Below are 21,212 nucleotides of genomic sequence, written 5' to 3'. Positions count from 1 at the left end.
TTTCATGGCTTGCAAAATGCTTTTACATATAGTTAGTTAAGTTAGGTAAACATTTTTTGAATTAAATACATGCCTTCCACCATCTATACAGAGCTCAGTTAAAGTATGCCTTGTGTATAATTTAAGCTCTAATTCTTGTTTTATGAGTTTTGGAGGAGCTTTGATACTGACATACACATTTTTGAGAGTTAAAAATCATGTCTGGATTAAGAGGTAGGTAAACAACTCTGCACAGCTCCCATCTCTCAGTAGTTATGTTCCTGAGCCCCACATATCCAGAAGCAAAATTCCTCTATATTCAGTACTTCAAATAATTTTAAATGGCAACCTGCTGCGAAGAAGACAATAGAACCAAATGGCCAAGGGAGGGGGACGGACAGCATAAAGGAGGTACAGAGAGCAAAGTCACAGTGGGGACAGCAGACGCTGATGGTGCTGAGGCGTCCCCTGCCCCTGCTGGCACCCCCAGCCATACCTTCACGTCCTCCACCTTCATGCGTGTGCCCTCCTTGCCCACGAAGATGTCATCGATGTCCACCAGGATGTAGCGGTCCAAAGGCAGCGAGAGGCGCTTGCCCGTGAGGAAGGCCACAGCGTCGACGAAGACGAGTTTGTGCAGCCAGAAGTTGAGGTTGTTCCCAAAGAGGACACGCTGGATGCCGTCGTGCAGGCCCAGGTCCTGGACCACCGTGGCGTGCAGCGCGGCATGCAGCCCGGCGTCCGCGCCCAGGTGCGGGATGGACTCAGACGAGCGCGTCTTGGCCAGCAGCACTGGCTCATAAGTGGAGTGGTTCGACTGGAACACAGTCCAGTCCTCGCCGGGCAGCACGCCCTTCTCCACCTCACTGGGCCGGGTCACGTAGAGCAGCGGGGACTTGGGGTTGATGCTGCAGTCCTTCAGGCCCAGGTTCGAGTGCAGGAACAGGGGGAAACCTTTGAGCTGCGCGCTCAGCAGGCTGTTCTCATTGGCCTGCAGCAGGGAGGGGAGGAGAGGGGAGGGGGAAGACAGCCATCAGATCCACAGCCCCCCGGGACCATGGAATCTCAGGTGTAATACTGGGATGGGCAGAGAAAAGTAATGTCAGCAGTACCCGCTCTCATTCCCAGAGGCCTCATCACACTCCTGAGCCTGTGTGAATGTAGCACGCCCCACTCTGCCCACCTCAGTACTACGCCAGCTAACACACAGGACGGCTTCCCAAAGCCAGGAGCCAGGCTCGCATACTTCACATGAAGGGGCCCTGTAATCCTCCCAGCAGCCCCACAATGGAGGCATCTCCGTTATGCAGACAAGGAGACCAGGTCCAGAAAGGCTGGGTAACCTGTCCAAAATCACACATGGGAAAGCCAGCAGTGGAGCGCACGGATTCTGCCACCAGTCTGCCTGACCTTGAGCAAGTTATGTAACCTCCTCACGCCTCAGTTTCCTCTGCTATAAAACATGGCCAAGAATGGCAGCAAGTCCCTCAGGGCTGGTGGAGGAGGGTGAGCATTAAGCCTGGCAAAGTGATCAGAACAGGGCTGGCGGCGTCACCATCGCTCCTTCAGTCCTCACATCAGCCTCTGTCACCCTGCTTCACAGGCAAGGACACCGAGGTTCTGAGCGCGGTGCCGTCCTGGGTCACACAGTGGTCAGGACGAGCCACACCGCACAGCCAGATGGCTGACCCCAGAGCCCGCCCACCTGACCACCAGGTTCCCTGCCTGGGCTTTCCAAGCTGGCTTCTGCTACACCATCTTTCCTTCAGGAGAAAGCCTGGGCGAATGCCCACGGAGAAGAGATCAGAGCGCAGGAGACTGCTGGGGGTACAGGAGGAGACACTCTGCCGCAAAGTGCTCCCAACCCCTAGACGCCCCGGCACGCCCGAGGCCACGCCCCGCAGGAGTCCAGCTCCCTGTGCCTGTCTCCTCCCAGGACCCACCGCTGCCAGCTCTCTGGGGACCTTCAGACAGTACCCCCAGCACCCTCTCCTTCCTCTTCCCTAGACCCACAGCCCCTGCCCCTTGTCCTTCACCCTCCCAGTCACCCTCCTCTGGTTGCAGTACAATCTGTCTTTGCCCCTGTGCCAGCTCCTTTGCGTCTTCTTGGCCTGACAAACTCCTGCTCATCCTTCAAAACCCAATGCATCTGCCCTCTTCTCATCCCTGGGACCATATTAAAGCCTCAGCTGCAGCACCATCTGTTCAGAGTCTCTCTGCCAGTCCGCGCCCTCTCAAGGGCAGGGATGATGTCATTTCCACCTTGGATCCCTGGTGCCAGCACAGGCTTGACACCCAGTGGGAGAAAAGGCATATTTGATGAGCAACTGAATTTTTAAAAAGAAAGAACAGACAGATCCCAAATACCTGGCACATGCCAGCAGTTCATTACACATTTCATTTGTTTAACCCACAATTATTCACTATTCCAGGCACTGTGTTAAGTAACAGGCATGTGGTGAGAAAACAGACACTGCTCCTGCCCTTATGAACTATAAAGGCAAGCAGAGAAGAGAGAAATCAAAATAGCAGAAATGCACATAAAACGTCAATGTGGCACAACTACACAGAAGAGGTTCAGAGCTATAGAAGAGTAGGTAACTGAGCATAGTCAGCTAGCTCAAGAGAGGCTTCGCTAGGAAACGGACTTCTGAACTAAGATTTAAAGAATGAGCAAGTGTCAACTAGGGCAGAGGTGGGAGCCAAGTTCAAAGAACAGCAAGTGCAAAGGTCCTGAGATTGGAGAGAGTGCGGCACAGTCAAGGAACATGGAAAGGCCAGCAGAGTAATCAACAGGGAGAAGAGGCAGAAAGGTCAGCTGGGGCCAGACCTGCAGGACCCTGGAGGCTGGAAGTGGCACTGGGAAGCCAACAGACGCCATCAATGGGATCTGAACAGAGGGATGACAGGTTCCTATTTGCATTTTAAAGGTCCATCTGACCACTGTGTGAGGAATGAGTGCGGTGGGACAAAGCAAGAGTGGACAAAGGGCGCCAAATGGTTGGAGAGGGAGGCAGGGTGGTGCACTGGGCCATGCTGGAGAGCTGGCCTGTGAGCGCCATGCAAGGACACTTGAGAGGGCCAAGCCTTGTGCCAGGGCACCTTTCAGTAATAACCTCCACGCACAAGTGCTTTTCTGTAAGGCTCTGGAGGGCCCTGGCCTCACAAGCTGAGGTAAGGGGCCTGTGTTCCACTCTCCACACACCAGGAACACGTGCCAACTCCCCACCCTTGTGTTGAGAGTCCCTAACTGAGAGGCCCCTCCCCCAGCCCCAGAGTCCCCAAGACTACTAAGCTAGCACCAGGGACAAAGGCAGTGGGGGCCAGCGACATCTCAGACCCTGTCCATCACCTGCTGTGGCCGGGGAGGCCACAGCGGACCACAGGCACTGGGATATCCCATTTCAAAGCCCCGATCCTGAACTGACTGCCAGGCGCTGGCAGCTCAGGCAGCTGGCCTGCTGGGACGCGGCAAGGAAGGGAGAAAGCCAAGTCACTGACTGTCACCCCAACCTGCAGTGAAAGCAAATGTCTGGGAAGGGAAGGGAAAGTAACCATAAGCATGGCAGAGACTGAATCCCCACTGTGGGCCTCGCCCCAAGGGAGAGGAATCCCTCCTGTTCTTCAGCACTGGGGACCCACACAGGAGACACCAAGTCTTCCAGTGGGGTCATCAGGCAGAGGAAGGAACAGCCCTGACCCGGGAATGGGGAGGCCTAGTACATGGCACCCCACTCCAGTACTCTTGCCTGGAAAATCCCATGGACGGAGGAGCCTGGTGGGCTTCAGTCCATGGGGTCGCGGAGAGTCGCTTTTCTCTTTCATGCATTGGAGAAGGACATGGCAATACTCCAGTATTCTTGCCTGGAGAATCCCAGGGACAGGGGAGCCTGGTGGGCTGCCATCTATGGGGTCACACAGAGTCGGACACAACTGAAGCGACTTAGCAGCAGCAGCAGCAGCAGTACAGACTGAGAGTAACTGGTTGCATGACCTTGGAAACCTCAGGGTGCTACTTCCCAAGGCACTACTTTTTTTTTTTTTTTCATTGAATTTTTATTTTTACCTTATTTTACTTTACAATACTGTATTGGTTTTGCCATACATTGACATGAATCCACCACAGGTGTACATGCAATCCCAAACATGAACCCCCCTCCCACCTCCCTCCCCACAACATCCCTCTGGGTCATCCCCGTGCACCAGCCCCAAGCATGCTGTATCCTGCATCGGACATAGACTCGTGATTCGATTCTTACATGATAGTATACATGTTTCAATGCCAAGTCACTACTTCTTAGGGCCTCAGGTCTTACAGCCATTGGTCAGTTTGCTCCCAAAAGTGGGCTAAAAGAGCTGAGCGTGGTGGCTGAATCTTGGCTCAGACTTACGAGCTGTGTCAGTCTAGACAGCCATGTTACATTTGGAGCCTCAATTCCTCACCTGAAAACAAAGTACTCACTTCACAAGACCTATGAGAATTATATATGATAAAGCACTAGAGCATTTAGGTCTGACCTAAATCAAAGCCCTTCCGATTATTCAGTGGAGTTGATGAATAGATTCAAGGGATTAGATCTGGTAGACAGAATGCCTGAAGAACTATGGACAGAGGTTTGTAACATTGTACAGGAGATACTGACCAAAACCATACCTAAGAAAAAGAAATGCAAGAAGGCAAAGTGGTTGTCTGAGGAGGCCTTACAAATAGCTGAGAAAAGAAGAGAAGAGAAAGGAAAGGAGAAAGGAAAAGATATACTCAACTGAATGCAAAGTTCCAGAGAATAGCAAGGAGAGATAAGAAAGCCTTCATAAGTGAACAATGCAAAGAAATAGAGGAAAACAACAAAAAGACTAGAGATCTCAAGAAAATTGGAGATACCAAGGGAACATTTCATGGAAAGATGGGCACAATAAAGGACAAAAACAGCAAGGACCTAACAGAAGCAGAAGAGGTGAAGAAGAGGGGGCAAGAATACACAGAGAAACTGTACAAAAAAGGTCTTAATGACCCAAATAACCACGATGGTGTGATCACTTACCTAGAGCCAGATATCCTGGAATGTGAAGTCAGGTGGGTCTTATGAAACTCACTATGAACAAAGCTAGTGGAGGTGATGGAATTCCAACTGAGCTATTTCAAATCCTAAAAGATGATACTGTTAAAGTGCTGCACTCAATATGTCAGCAAATTTGGAAGACTCAGCAGTGGCCACAGGACTGGAAAAGGTCAGTTTTCATTCCAATCCCAAAGATGGGCAACACCAAAGAATGTTCAAATTATCACACAATTGCACATTTCACATGCTAGCAAGATTAGGCTCAAAATTCTTCAAGATAGACTTCAGCAGTATGTGAACCAAGAATTTTCAGGTGTTCAAGCTGGATCCAAAAAAGACAGAGGAACCAGAGATCAAATTGCCAACATCTGTTGGATCTTAGAAAAAGCAAGGGAATTAAAAAAAAAAAAATCTACTTCTGCTTTATTGACTATGCTAAAGCCTTTGACTGTGTGGATCACAACAAACTATGGAAAATCCTTAAAATGATGGGAATACCAGACCACCTTTCCTGCCTCCTGAGAAACCTGTAGGCAGGACAAGAATCAACAGAACCGAACATGGAACAATGGACTGGCTCAAAACTGGGAAAGGAGTACGTCAAGGTTATATACTGTCACTCTGCTTATTTCACTTGTATGCAGAGTAGTACATCCTGTGAAAAGCCGGCCTAGATGACTCACAAGCTGGAACCAAGACTGCCAGGAGAAACATCAACAACCTGAGATATGCAGATGATACCAGTTTAATGGCAGAAAGCGAAGAGGAAGTCAAGAGCCTCTTGATGAAAGTAAAAGAGAAGAGTCAAAAAGCTGGCTTAAAACTCAACATTCGAAAAACTAAGATCATGGCATCCATCCCATCACTTCATGGGAAATAGATAGGGAAAAAGTAGAAACAGTGACAGACTTTATTTTCTTGGGCTCCCAAATCACTGGGGATGGGGACAGCAGCCAGGAGATTAAAAGACGCTTGCTCCGTGGAAATAAGGCTATGATAAACCTAGACATGGTATTCAAAAGCACAGACATTACTTAGCCAACAAAGGCCCATCTAGTCAAAGCTATGGTTTTTCCAGTAGTCATGTATGGATGTGAGTGTTGGATCATAAAGAGAGCTGAACGCTGAAGAATTCATGCTTTTGAACTGTGGTGCTGGGGAAGACTCTTGAGAGTCCCTTGGACTGCAAGAAAATCAAACCAGTCAATGTTAAAGGTAATCAACCCTGATTATTCACTGGAAGGACTGACGCTTAGGTTGAAGCTCCAACACTTTGGCCATCTGATGGGAAGAGCTGACTCTTTGGAAAAGACCCTGATGCTGGGAAAGATTGAGGGCAGGAGGAGAAGGGGGTGACAGAGGATGAGATGATTGAATGGCGTCACCGATTCAATGGACATGAGTTTGAGCAATCTCTGGGAGATGGTGAATGACAGGGAAGCTGGAATGCTAAGTGCTGCAGTCCATAGGGTCACAAAAAGTTGGACATGACTGAGCAACTGAACAACAAGGCCTGCAGGGCAATAAGCTGAGGGTGTGGCACAGAATAAGTGTACAAACAGGGCTTCCCAGGTGGCACTAGTGGCAAAGACTCCAGTTGCCAATGTAGGGGTTTGATCCCTGGGTCTGGAAGGTCCCCTGGAGGAGCATGCGGCAACCCACTATAGTCTTCTTACCTGGAGAATCCCCATGGACAGAGGAGCCTGGCAGGCTACAGTCCATGGGGTTGCAAAGAGTCAGACACAACTGAGGTAACTTATACACACACACACAAGTGTGCACAGAAAGCATTAGCGGCCCTTGTCAGGCCTCTGTCAGGATGTGCTCAACCCGGGGGAACCTGGAGCTTCCAGGCTCAGCCAGGAAAACAGGGCTACTGATGAAGACCGACTCTGCCCTCAGGGACTTCAGGGGTACATGTTGGCTGAGCCACAGGACAGAGAGCCACCCCCAGTTGTGTGTGCTGAGTAAGATGGCAAGGCAAGCCAGCTGCCATTTCCTGGGTGGCTCTGGGCACCAAGCACTGTGCTAGTGCTTTCTGTCCACTGTCCTGTCTTCAATGTGGCACAACAAAGGCGGGTGCTGTGACTGGCTCCATTTCATAGACCAGCTGAATGTCCTGCCCAAGGTCACTCTGTCTATAACTGACAGAAAGAGCTGACCCACAGTCTGGACTCTCCAGCCCCTGCTCTCCCACTGACCAGGGAGTCCAGTGCTGTGGGCATTGGAAAGTGAGCGCGTCCAGACCCCTGGAGTCCCAACCCCCGACCTGCAGCACATGTTTCTTGCAGAAGAGCAGAAACACGCAGCTTGACCACCAGATGGCTCCAGTCAGAATGGAAAGTCACCGGCCCCTGATGAAAACCAAGGAGGGGGTCTTGTCTTTCACAGTAGGGTGGAAAGAGCACGGAGAACTGGAATGACCACAGGCCCCACAGGAGACTCAGCATACCCCTGCCCCTCCCTGGGCCAAATGCTCACCTTCTGTATAGCAAGGGACCAGGGCCTGAGAGGATCCCAGCTCTGTTGTACCCACTGCGCCCAATGACCAGAGTCCACTGACTGGTCCCCAGAAACCAGGGGAGCTCTGGGCACTGGGCATGGCCTCTGGTGCAAATGCTACTAAATACATGGTTTTCAATGCTCCTGGACCCATCCCAGTGTTGGGAATAAAGTCTGTGGAACCAGATCACCTAGGTTCAAATCCTACGCCTATGCTCATTAGAGGTGTTGAGTGTGGGGACACTGCTTTGCCCCTCCGTGCCTCAGTTTCCTTCTCTCTCAAATCAAGATGACTTCCACCTGGTTTGGAGGATGGTCTATGAGTGTCAAATGTGTTAGTTCACATAAAGTGCATAAGATGTGTGTGGCTGTGCTTGAGCACTCAGTAGCTGTCAGCCACGCCGACGTTTCTCAGGCCTGGGGCTCTGCATCGAGCATAATGAAGCTCATGTCAGGAAAGGGAACAGAGTCCAGGAGCAAAGGGAAAGCAGACAATGCAGCCGTCTGATGCTACACCACTGCCCAGCCATAAACCAGGCCAGCATTCCCCAGATGCTGAGACATGAAATAAAGGGTTTTGTCATCAAGCCAGCTGGGGAACAAAGCTCACCAGGTTGGTCCACTGCAGGACTTCTAAGGGCCTTCAATTTCTTGGCCCACAAAACCTTTTCTAGTGGCAGAGCATCCTACTCCATTAGTGTGTGAAAGAATACACCGTGAGACACCCTCATCTAGACCAGTCCTCCCAGCACAGGGCACAGGACCAGGGCGCAGCTGTGCCACCAACGCCTGGGCACGAACGAGCAGCCACCGGTGCACACAGGCTACTTCTGACCCATCTCCTGCTCCTCTCTCCACTCACGCCACACAAGGGCTGACCTTGGGACTTGTGTGTTTACTGTCTCCTCTGCCTGGAAGGCCCTTTGCACAGAGTCATGGGCTCCTCTCACGCCCTTCCAGTCACTTAATCAAAGAAAACGTCTCTGGCCAGTCTATCAAAACCAGCATCACTGCCCATATCCATCATCCACGTGCCCTTTCCTGCTTTTTTTTTTGTACTTATCACCACCTGCCACATGGTATGTTTATTTGCCCACTGTCTAGTCACCCACCCCACCCATTGCACAGAAATGTCAGCAGCACAACCGCAGGGACTTTGCACACTTCTATCACCACTGTGTCCCAGTGCCCACCGAAGAACTTAAACATGCTAGGCACTCCGAAAATATTTGCTGAATGGAGGAACAAACACCCCCAAGCACCCAGCTAGTCCCAGTCACCCACCTTGCAGTTCAGGGTTCTCTGGCCAGAGCCTCTGGGTCTCCTGTCCTGTTATCCCCAACCTCCTCCCCAAGGACAGCTTCTCCATGACAATTTCAGAAAGGACCATGGTCCCAGCAGTTGCTCCGGGTACCCCACCAAGCCCAGAGCAGCTCACCTGTCCTCTGGGATTTCTTTCCCTTCCTTCTTCCAATGCAAAATGGTTCTGGTTGAAGGGGTGCATGAACTCCATATACCCCTCCACAGCCAAGAGGAAAGGGTATAGGACCCAGAGTCCCAACCATCTGAGTCTGGGCTCAGAGGCTGGCTCTCTCACTTACAGGCAGCATGGCCTCCTGTAACCTAACTTTACCCTCCTGAGCTTTGGTTTGCCCATCTGCAAAACAGGGACATAGCCCCGCCCTTGGGAGAACTGCCGTGACAGGTTTTGAATGACCCAGCAGAGCACATGCTCTTCTCCTCTGCACCCATGCCTAGGGCCACTCTTAAGAATGGGCCAGCAGCATGCAAGGCCTGTGTAAGGCAGGCAAGGCTCCTAATAAAGCTAATACCTAAAAGGCCCTATCAGACACGGGGCACCATGTACCCCAAGCACCTTACCTACACTTACCCGCTCACCCTTCACGACCAACAAGCTGGGAGGAGGTGCTGTCATTACACCCACTGTACAGGTGGGAAAGTCAGGAACTCAGCCAGCGAGTGCGGGATGAGAATCGAGCTCGGCTGGAGCCCCTCACTGCTCGGACCTGCTCCCCGCGTACCTTGAAGAAGCCAATGATGCCCACGCCGTAGGCCACGCAGTACTTGTCCAGCAGCTCCCGGTTCCAGGCATCCAGGTTGACGTACTTAAGGATGTTCTCATAGATGATGAGGGCGAAGCGGCCGCGGCCCTTGTCGGTGAGTGTGGGCATGTCGCCCTTGCCCGGTGCAATCTCCGTGCGGTACTTGAAGCGGCTGGACTCCAAGATGGCCACCACCTCCTGGCCCAGCTGCGAGTAGAGGCTCTCCACGAACACCAGCACCAACGGGTCCGTGCGGGAAGGGGTGGCTGCCTGGATGGGCTTGAGCGGCAGCAGGCGGCTGGGGGCCACGGGAGGAGGGTCCCCACAGTCAGGCTCAGGGGCGTCCGCGGAGGGCTCCAGGCCCCGCTTCCAGCCATAAAGGTAGTAGGCCGAGACAAAAACGCTGAACAGGCAGAAGGCGAACAGCAGGAAAAGGACGGCCTGCGGGGACACGTGCCGACACAACCTGCGGAGGCGCGCCAGGGCGGGCATCCTGGCCCCCGAGACCGTGGCCACCAGGGCCCCGGCCTGCCCCAAGGCCCCACGCAGGAGGAGACGCCCGAGTTGTCCACCAGCCAAGAGATTCACAGAGACTCAGTGAGTGAGGCCCGCAGTGGGCAGGGGAGAGGAGGATCTGGGCCCTGGCCCTTCCTCCCAGCCAGGGGCGCAGTCCACGGCTGGTTGCGCTCCTTCCTTCCTCCGCACCCCTTTATGTCACCATGGCAAACCCCCACGTGGTCCTGTGCACAGCAGAAGTGCCCCAGGGCGTCAGGGCCTCCTGGGGGTGCTGGGCAGCGTGCAGAAGGATGCTGGACAGGCCTGGGGGCGCCACATGCCGCTCACTCAATGGGGCCCCCGGGGCCAAGGCTGTGGAGAGAGAAGGAGAATCAGAAGGTGGAAAGCCAGAGTGTGGGCCCTGGGGGGCTCCACCGACTGTGGACCCACAGGACCTGATCTAGGCAGGCCCGAGTTCAACTACTGCTGCTCGACCTGGGTGCATGCTTTGGGGCAAGCTTCTTCATCTCTCTGAGCCTCAGTCTCTCCATGTGTTAACCACAGTACCTGCCTCACCAGAGGCTGGGAGGTTTCGTCCCATGATACATACATCACGCTGAGCAGTTACCTGCATATGGTGTCTACAGTGATAGATGCTGTTTATCATGATTACCAGAGTCCAAGACTGCACCAAGAAGACTCCAGAAGCAGGAAGAATGAAGTGGGACAATAAGCGTTCACAAGGCCTGGCAGCTAGAGGTGGAATTCTAAATCACGACCCAACGCCGCATTCCCCCACTCCCTTACCCGCGTGCTTCCCACCCATTTCTCTCTCGGAATGCGCCTAGCAGTGCCATCTGACAGATTAAAGCCTAAGGCTCAGACTAGGATTCAGACTTAGGCTGTGAAGCATCAGCGGCTTGGCTGTGCTAGAAGGCCCTCTCAAGCTTCAGCGATCTCACGTGTGAAATCACCAGGCCTGCTGCACCTGGCTGGGGTCGAGGGTGACTGAGGAAACCTACGGGAGGAGGACGGCGTAAGCCACACGTAAGAAACGGCAGCTATCGCTATCTGCCCCAAATACAACAGGCATCTCTCATCCTCAGGGCACAAGCCCACAGTGGCATACACCAGCCCAGCACAGCACGCGACCAAACCCCCTGCCCTGAGGATCCCAAGCTCGCCCAACATCCTCACCCAAACAGCAACCCGACCACGGCGCTCTAGTCTCCCTTAAACCTGAGTGGAGGTAGCTGCTGAAAACTGGCAGGAGAGCTCCCCTGCAGGATGGGAGGGTAGGAGGTGTGAGGGACTGGGCTGGCACAGCCAGGAGGGGAATGTGAGTCTCAGACCCAGAGGCAGGGATGAAGATCCTCAAACCCGCTCCCAGCCCCTAGACCACATGGTCTGCTCAGCGTGGGTACAGTCTACCAGAGACCCTACAGCTGTACTTCTAGGAACTCATCCTAGAGGTAGTAATTGGAGAAGTGTGCAAAGATTTCCCCACAAGAAAACGAATTCCCGTTCTGTATAATAGCATAGAGTGTTGTTTATAATAGCAAATGCCCAACAATAGGGGGCTGTCTTTAGCAATTATAATGCAAGCATGTGATGGAATCCTAGGCAGCCATTTACAGTATGCTGAAGGAAGACATTAACTGACACAGAAATATAATTACCATATATATTGTTAAAGTAGAAAACACGTTTGTAAGACCATACTGTCTTTTGTGAAAAATTTTACGTATAAGCCAGAAACTGGTACTAAATCCAAAAATCAAAACAAAAAACAGTAACAATTATCTCTGACTTTTCTTTTCCTTTGTTTCCTAGATTTTGTATAATAATCATTTGTTATCTTGTGACTAGGTGAAAACAAATATTTTTAAAAGATGTGCTCAGCAAAGAGGCAGGGGTATGAAATGAGGACGTGTCTTAGCCACTGGGTCTGCTCCCAGTTCTGCCATAACGTGCTGTGTGGCCTCAGGCACACTCTGCCCCTTTCTAGGCTTCTCGTCGGTCAGCGAGGGGCCTGGGCCAGATGATGTCTGAGGACTCTTCCACCTCTGATATTCTACAGTTCAGTCTCTTACGATGTACCAGCATCAGAGGGAACCCAACGCAGCCAAGAAAACAGGCACCCACGATGCAGGGAGTGTGACAGTGGGAGGAGGGAGGGTATCTGAGAGAACTGAGGGGCACTTAATCCCCCTGGGGAGGAAGGGGGAGGATTAAGGAAGGCTCCTTGAAGGAAGTGGTACCTGAACTGGCCAGAAAGCCAAGCAAGGGTTGGCCCAGGGTAGGGAGAGAGAGGGATGCATAGCACAGCGTAGGCGTAAGGGAACAGGCAGAGCTTTCCAGGGAGTCCCTGCAATTCCAGCTGACGGCAGGGCAAGGCGGGACAGGCTTCCCAGGTGCGGCCGAGAGAGCTGGGGCGACTGGCCCAGCTTATTCCCAGGGTGTACCCAAGTCCCGTTCCCCTTTGATAAGGGCAGCCCTCTGCCCTGCGGCCACAGCGAGCCCCACCCCTTGGCCCAGGGCCAGGACAGGAGCACAGTGGGTGGGGAGGCACCTGCCTACTCAGGCCATCTAACCCCACTGCCCCTGCTGGCCTGGGTGCTCTGGTCACCGGCCTTCAGCCTGTTGCATTAACAGCCTTTCAACATGTGTGCTAATGACACAACCAGCAGTCTCAGGCGTCTTGGGGTCACCGACCCCTGTGGGAATCAGACATTTCCCTATTTTTAAAAAAATGCACGTACACTGGGAAATGTAACAATTTCATAGTCCAAACCCAGTGCCTCCAACTTCCTAAAGCCCTAGGTCAATAGAGCCTAAAGGTTACATGGGCAGACTAGAGCTAGGCAGCTTCATTCAAACCCAAGCCCTACCACCTAGCAATTGTGTAATCTTGGGCAAATTCTTTAAGTGCCCCCAGTTTCCTAATCTGTAAAACTGCAAAACTTGACGTACTTTCCGAAGTTGTGAAAATTAAATGAGTGGATACACAGGAAGTGTCATGCCTGGCACACAACCCTGAGGAAAGCCCAGCTGCTGTTTTGATGTGTTCCTATTTAGCGTACTCATAACGTGGGTAACACCTGAGCCCACAAAGCACCGTCAAGCTCTGGGCACTCTCTAAGTCTCTACTGGCCCTTGGAGTCCCAAATCCCCACTTTCAGAAGCCATGCCTTGCTGGGGAACTGGATGGATGACCAGAGGCCATATAGAAGCCAGAAGGCTAGAGAGAAGGCCATGCAAAGCTCAAGCCCAAGAGAGGGTAAAGAGGGAAAGAGAGTGACCAACTAGCCCCTGGCCCCAGAGAAGGCCGGGTAGCTGGCAAATCGCGGACCACCATCGAGCTGGCCACGGGGGCCTCCAGTGCGGCCCCTACTGCAACCCCTCAAGGGCCCAGCACCAGCCATTCAAGGCCCTCCATACCTGCCTGAATTCCTGCACCCCTGTGGCTCAAGGGATGCCAAACAAAGGTTTCAAACTTCCGTGGAGCTGCGCAGGCCTCAAGGACATCTGGGGGCTGAGGCCTCAACACTTCCCTCCCGCCCTGGGCCTGCCTGGGCCTTGCCAACATCACCAGCCATCTTCCTAAACTCCAGCCTCGCCCAACCAGTCACCAGTCTTGGTCATGCATCTAAGCCTTTGTTAATGAAGTTCCCATTGCTTGGAATGTCTTCCCCTACCCCTTGGGACACTTACTCATCCTTCAAGACCCCAGTTCCAATATCATCATGTCTTTGAAGTCATCTCCACCCACCAACCCCTTTCCTGCCCCCACATCCCATTCCTCGGGCTCCTGCCCCATCCTACTCTATAGCACAGAAGCTGAGAACCAGGACCCTCCAGCCAAAACAGGATGCAAAATTCTTTGACAGCATTTTTCTTTGAGACTAGCTATCAGCATCTTAAAATCAGGAGATTTCATATAAAAGTCAGAACTCACAACTTCTTGGAGAAGGAAACGGCAACCCACTCCACTCCTCGTGCCTGCAGATCCCTCGGACAGAGGAGCCTGATGGGCCACCGTCCATGGGGTGGCAGAGTCAGACACGACTGAGCTACTGACACACACACAAAATTGAGGAGATACTTGATGGCGAAAGGGTACACTTCATCTACTCTCCCATCTCCTGCAGGAATAGGATGGGGCAGGCAGCAACTGGGAGGCAGGATGGCTCGCCAACCCCCCTTATCCCTTCTGGAAGTCTTGGGGCCTCAGTGCCTGCAACAGCTGGCCTTAGGCAAATAGAAGACTAAGTTGTTTACTGATAAAAGAAAAAAAGAACTTCCAACTTCTTGAAAAAGAGCACATCTGAGGGACTTCCCTGGCGGTTCAGTGATTAAGACTCTGCACAGTTTCAATCCCTGGTTGATGAGCTAAGATCCCACATGCTGCGTGGTGGGGCAAAATAAAAAACAAAAAGTCCATTTAAAAAAAACACACACACACATTTTAGTGACACTAGGCCTGTGGAAATGGCAACCCACTCCAGTACTCTTGCCTGGGAAATCCCATGGACAGAGGAGCCTGCAGGGCTACAGTCCATGGAGTCACAAAGAGTTAGACACGACTGAATGGCTGAACTCAGCACAGGGCATGCACACCCACTGGCTACCTTTGTAGCTTATACTTCCAGCTCCAGCCTCAGGTGGGTAAACACAGTCTCATAGCTGACCTCCCTCCCTCATTTAGCTCCCTGATGGCTCAACAGGTAAAGAATCTACCTACAATGCAGGAGTCACAGGAGATGCAAGCTCAATCCCTGGGTCAGGAAGATCCCCAGAGAAGCAAATGGTAATCTACTCAGTATTCTTGCCTGAAAATTCCATGGACAGAGAAGCCTGGTGGGTTACAGTCCATTGGGTCACAAAGAGAGCGTCTCTGGTGGCTCAGTGGTAAAGAATCCACCTGCCAATGGAGGAGACACAGGTTCGATCCCTGATCTGGGAATATCCCACAGTCAGGGCAACTAAGCCCGTGTGCCACAACTACTGAGCCTGTGCTCTAGAGCCAGGGAGCCGCAACAATTGAGCCAACATGCCTCAGCTACTGAAGCCTGCAAGCCCTAAAGCCCATGCTCCAAAGCAAGATAAATCACTACAAGAGAAGCCCTCATACCACAACCAGAGAAAGACACACACAGCAACAAAGATCCGGCACAGCCAAAAATAAAATAATAAATAAAAAGTAAAAAGCAACAAAGGGTTGCAAAAAGTGGAACACAACTGAGCAATTAAGCACTTAAGTGCACACACACACACACACACCAACCCGAGCACACCCGCGCGTGTAGTCCAGGCGGAGCAGACTTGGAGTGTTTCTACACACGGCTCTGTACCCTGGAGCCTGCAGATGGGGGCAGGACTGGAACTTATGACCTGTGCCTGGCACTGTGCTAAGCACTTTTACATACTTTATCTCAATTAATCCTTACAACTAATACTGTCATTCACCTTTACAGTTGCAGAAAATAAGGCTCAGAGATGTTAAGCCACTTAAACCACACAGCTAGTCAGTGGCAGAAATGAAATCTGAACCCAAACCCCATGAAATGGTGATGGCTTCAGAGCCTACAGGGGAATCTTGGCAGGGATAGGGGAGAGCATGAGGGGGCCTCAGCTACCAAGCCCTCAACCAAGCCTCCACTGTGCTCTTTCAGCCCTAGGCCCAGCTTTCCCTGCCAAGGTGCTGGGGATAATGAATGAGATGCTCTGGTTGTCATGGAGATGCCATGGCAACACTGCACTTTCGGGAAATACCACGGTAACTGTGGCCACTGCTCTGTTGAAAGTCACTTATGACCCCACCCCCGATTCCAAAACACCCAGGTGCCCCCAGAATCCTCTCTAGGACCCAAAGAGAAAAGAGGCAGAGGCTATAAGGAACCTCTCAGAAACCAAGCTGTCTAGAGAGGAGGACTGAGGAGGAGGTCGAGCTCTGCCCTGGACGGACAGGTGGGCTCTGGAGTGAGACCAAGAGCTCCCTGAGCCTTTCATGGTGAAGTGCACCTAACAACCCAGCTCCCCGGCACTCACTGCCTCCACGTGCAGCAGGCCTCCCGTAAAGAGCGCTATGCGTCATGCTGTGTCATCCCAAACATCTGAGGGGCAGTGATGCAGTAGCTGCTAGCATCCTTGTTAAAGGTCTCTGTGCAAATCTCTCCACCTCTCCGAGTCTCAGTTTCCCCAGCGTAAAATGGGGTTTATACTACTAATTTATCTTGCAGGGCTATTGCCAAGACTGAGAGAGATGATCTATGTAAAACTGCTCAGTGCCTGGCACATGGTGATTACAGACTAACAAGATGATTATTCACTTAATGGACTTGGAAACTGAGACTCAAGAAGGAACTGGCCAAAGACCACACATTAAATTGATAGTGGATCCAGAAACAGGAAGAGAGGTCAGGTTTGGGCGCACACTGGAAGTCAGGAACAAGCAGATGACCCATTCCCTGTTTCCTCATTCTGTTCCTACTGAGCCCCGCCAGGTACCAAGCAGGGCACTGGGCACTGAAGGTGCAGGCCTTTGGGCTCCAAGGTCCGAGGTCTCTGGCGTGCTGCTGCTGTGGGCTGAATGGAGGCCGGTACCCAGAGCCCCACATGCTCACCCAGCCCAGATTTTATTTCCTGCCTGGGTCACTCCTGACCATGCCCCCTACTTCCTCCACACTCACAGGCACATGAATGGACAAGCAAACTTACATGGTGCTGAGATGTTCAAATGGATCAACACAGGCCTCCAGACCACAGGCACAAGGATGGGGTGGGGAGTTGAGAAGAAGTGTGGGGAGAGCCCTGCAAACAGGCTCAAAAGTGTGTGAATGGGCATTCAGCCTCAGGGAGGAGGAGTGGCTGCCGACTGGGCACTGGGAGCCCCACATGCAATCCCAGGGCCGTTCCCCACAGCTGACTTGGCCCCTCCCAGCCTGTCACACCCTCAGCACAGTCACACCACCACCCATTACCCAGCCGCACCCCACAGTCACCCTGCTCCACCAGCTACCCAGCCCCAGCCTGCCCCACCCACCACATGTATAGCAAAGAAAATCCTTCACATTTGCTTCCCAGCTGTGCAGGAGTTTCTCTGGCGCAATCACACCCTTGGGAGGCCAGGACCAGAAGCAAATCCCTTCCTCTGCTGGAATCTGCAGCCCGCCCCATCCCCCACAGCCCCGCAGCGCCGCCTGGCTGGGGGCCAAAGGGCTGCCTATCCGTCACCCTGGAGTCCACAGCTGCCACCAAGGGACAGTCGGCAGTCTGGCTGAAGGGTCTCAGGATTGCAGAGTATATGGCCCACCCTGCGGTGAGCACACGGGGACAAGGAGGCCCAGAGAGATGAAAGGACCACCTCGGGTTGCACTACCAGGCCTGCCCCACCCCCATCTGCCTTGGCCCATTTTCTTATCCACAAAAAAAGCCTACACATCCTCCTCCAAGGCCAGCCTCAGCTGAGAGTTGATTCCGCCAGCTCTGAATTTCAGAAGTCCTGGATGAGCTCTCCTGCCCTGTACCCCACCACCCAGGGCCAGACTGACGTGCCAGAGATGTCAGCTGCAATCAAGAGTAGCACACTGGGCCCCAACTTCACCAAATGCTTTCCAAGGCGAAGTGATCACCCACTCACGGTAGGTACGTAAGAGTGAAGTGCCCCTGCCAATGACCTTTCCCTTTTTCAATCTGCTACAAGGAACTGCCAAGCTAAACGTATTAAAGCATGAACTCCCATGTATTAGACATGATATGCCTGTACTACATGCTATTATTTACCCCTCACCACACCACTACGAACAACATTCCCTTCATTTGACAGATGAGGAAACCGAGCCCCAGAGCTTGCTAACAAGCGGTAACTGGGAATCTCCCCAGCCCATCCATCCTTCAGCAGCATGCGCCCTCCAAGTCCACTGAGGACAGCTGATACAGGCCAGCGCCTGCACACCCCGTCCTCTGTTCCCTTCAAATGCTGAGCTTTCTGTTTTTGTTTTCAAGCATCTTACGTGTGTTTTAACATCAAAAGCAGCCTCTCATGATCCTGCCTGCAAGCAGACCCACAAATCAAGCATCAATGAACAAGCAAACAGACCATAAAGCACTGGTTCACTCCCTGGCTCCCAACCTGGGGTCTGTGCTGGGTTCCCGGGAGGGGAATGCCCAACAAAACTCTCAAGAACCGACACTCCCTACTTGTTGAGAATTTGTCTTTCTTCCAGCAAGGCCTGAGCTGAGAGTGTACTTTTGCACCAGCTCTGAAAACGGGGTTTACTGAGCAAACAAACAAGATGGCAGGGCGGCAAAGCGGGGAGTGAGAGGGCGCAGGACCTCTGCCCTTTGGCCCCACTGGAGCTCTCAGGCAAACAAACCAAGGCGGGCAGAACCCTCACAGAGCAAGCTCTTCACTAGCCCCCAGAACTCCTCAAAATAGGGCTCTCTCTACCCAATGCCCAAATCCATCTATGCAGTCAAATTCATTCCCAGTTATTTCTCTCAGGCCTGGATCACTGGCACTTGGGGGTGTGGGGACCAAACAGTAAGATATTTCTTTGCAAATATCCTAACCTCCCTCGCTGATGGCAGCCGGCACTGACTGAACTCCTGGTACCTTGCCAGCCAGATGCTGGCTTCCCTTGATTCATCACACCCAGTCCTCACACCCTGAGAGGTGGTGTCACTGATACGTGCACTTCACAGAAGGGAAATCTATGCTCAGAGAGGGGATGAAGCAACTGACTCAAGGTCACACAGCTGGGCAAGGACAGAGCTAGGACTACCCCAAGCCGGCCCACTTGGAGCCCCAGCCTCTGTGCAGCTGCCCAGCACTCCACACCATTCCTAAACTAGGTTCTGCAGCCCAGAACCTACCCAGGGATGGGTAGGTTCCTGCTCCCTGCAGGTGACTGGCCCCAGTTGCCTCAATGCAGGCTGATCGGCATCCCTAGCAACAGGAAAGCATTCCTTCATGGACAGATGAAGCACCACAGGTCCCCAGAGAGGCAGAACCTCAGCCTGAGGGTCCTGACCATCCCCTGCCCCATCCCAGACAGGCAGAGACCCCACAACATGAGACGGGAGGCTGCCTCCATGCCCCACGCAGAGGCCTCATGTTGAGGAAGGGGAGAGCTGGGTGGTGAGGGTCAGAAGCAGGAGATCCGAGTTAACAAGGCCAACTTGAAGGATCATGGGGACCAGCATGACTCACAGGTCTGCTACACACCAGATACTACGGCAAGCAGTGCCCAACCGTGATCTCAGTTATTCGTCGTTTTCTTTCAAGAAGTACACACAAGTTTACCGTTATTCATTCCACCCTGTCTGCCAGCCCTGCAGGGGAGCTGGGAAACACTGGCCAACTCCAGCCCCTGCCCTCCACCTCTTGCCCATCCCAGGTTGCCATATGACCCCTGGACAGATCCTGAGAAACATGTGTACTCGGGATGGGGTGGGGGCCTCCAACTCCTGGAGGCGGAAGCAAACTCCACATGGGCCTGGAGTACCATCAGCATCCCAGTGTGTCCACCGGCTCCCTCTGGGCAATACCTTCCCTTCTCTGAGCCTGTTCCTTAACTGGACAACAAGGGGGTACAGATTAGATCAGAAGTTTGTGACCTCTGGGGGTTACGGCACCCTTTGAGAATCTCATGAAGGCTGTCAGCAGACTCTTCGCAGACAGATGCCACATTCCATACAAACTCACAGAGATTGTGAACAACTCCCTCCCCAAAAGTCAAGCTAAGAACATAGAGGGACTTCCCTAGTGGTCTAGAGGCCAAGACTCCATGCTCCCAATGCAGGGGGCCCAGGTTCGATCCCTGGTCATGGAACTAGATCCCACATGCCCCAGTGAAGACCCGGCACAGCCAAAACAAAGAACAAACACAGAAAGTCTGCAGCAGCCTTTTGACTTTGACAAGCCATATCCTCACCACCTAGACAGGACTGAAGCCACGAAGGTAACGTCGGAGCACCCTGGGACCTCACCACACCAGCTCCCCCAGGGCCTGTGGTAAATCTTTAACTCCCAGACCTGCTGGCCTCAGGTGGATTTGTGGACTTGCTGAGCTGTCAGGAGAAGCTCAGAGAGAAGCTGAGCCCGTCCTTTCCACCCCTCAGCCACAGTCTCCTTCTCCTCAGTCAGGAGTCTGCCAGGTCGGCCCTAGGCTGCCTCCCTGGGGCGGTCCTGGTGGTAGAGATCCTTGAGGCACCCGCTTCTGGTCCTGTATGCAGACAGGACCCCCAGGGCCAGGCTTGGGGGCCACTCCTGCACCCCAGGCCCCGTCCTGCATGGGTATGAACATGAACACACTGTGGGCACACACACATCAGACAGACCTGGGAGGACTGCACAGGAGGGAGGGAACACGAGGCCATGGTCAGACAGGGCAGGGAGGCCAGGGAGAAACATGACAGGACCCACCAGAGCTCCAGGCAGCAGCCGCTCAGCTCCACTCCGCTTTAGGTCGCCGCGTCCTCGTAATGGCTCCCTGCTCCTCACTTAACACAGCCGCGCCTAATCCTAGAGCCAGGACAAATGGCATTACTGTCAGCCCAGTCCCCTCCCTGGGAGGGAGGGAGGGGGTGGCCCGGGGGCACCCCGCGCCACCAACCACGTTCCGGGAAGCCTCCAGGCCTCCCCCATACTGCGTCCCTTGCCAGAGGCCACCAATTCCTACCCTCCTGAACCTCAGGAAGAGGATGTCTCGTCCGACTCCGTCCCACGCCTGGGGACCCTACAGCAGGCAGGGACCCTGCGCCCTCACCCCTGCCCTGACAGAGGCGGCTTCCATGGAAGAGGAGAAAGTATGTCCCTGACCCTATGCCGATGGCCCTCGCGTTCCTCTCAAGGGTGGCAGCCTGGAGCGGATGAGCCCTTGTCGTCAGCAAGGGTAACTGAGCTCTGACTGCAGCTCTGCCTGACTTCCTATGTGACCAAAGCAGGGCCCGTCCCCCAATCCAGATCTCAGTTTCCCCACCTGTCCTGAGACGAAGAGGAAGCAGGACTGATAGCCCCTACAGGGCCAGCAGGTGGTCAAAGCGCCTCGTTTTGGTCCCCACCCCAGCTGCCAGGCCCTTGTCACTGCCCCCACCAACCCCAAGAGGA

At 53.2% G+C, this 21,212-nt stretch overlaps 1 protein-coding gene across 4 annotated transcripts in view; it reads right to left on the bottom strand.

Annotated features, from left to right (window-relative positions):
- Nucleotides 1-21,212, bottom strand: part of NDST1 (N-deacetylase and N-sulfotransferase 1) — a 79,245-nt gene that overhangs the window by 39,401 nt on the left and 18,632 nt on the right. For 2 of the 4 annotated variants that reach the window (XM_052642550.1, XM_052642551.1), the window contains exons 3-5: nucleotides 20,529-20,627; nucleotides 9,584-10,471; nucleotides 476-970 (exon numbers count right to left, since the gene is read on the bottom strand). In XM_052642550.1, the coding sequence (XP_052498510.1) occupies nucleotides 476-970; nucleotides 9,584-10,096 (1,008 nt within the window). In that variant the 5' untranslated portion in view covers nucleotides 10,097-10,471; nucleotides 20,529-20,627. The remainder of the gene's footprint in view (nucleotides 1-475; nucleotides 971-9,583; nucleotides 10,472-20,528; nucleotides 20,628-21,212) is intronic. The other 2 variants (XM_052642552.1, XM_052642553.1) reach the window with 1 other exon arrangement.

Source organism: Budorcas taxicolor, chromosome 7 (genome assembly GCF_023091745.1).
Source record: "Budorcas taxicolor isolate Tak-1 chromosome 7, Takin1.1, whole genome shotgun sequence".
Taxonomy (NCBI): domain Eukaryota; kingdom Metazoa; phylum Chordata; class Mammalia; order Artiodactyla; family Bovidae; genus Budorcas; species Budorcas taxicolor.
The sequence above is the reverse complement of the archived record's forward strand: the minus strand, read 5'-3'. Positions and strand labels throughout refer to the sequence as shown.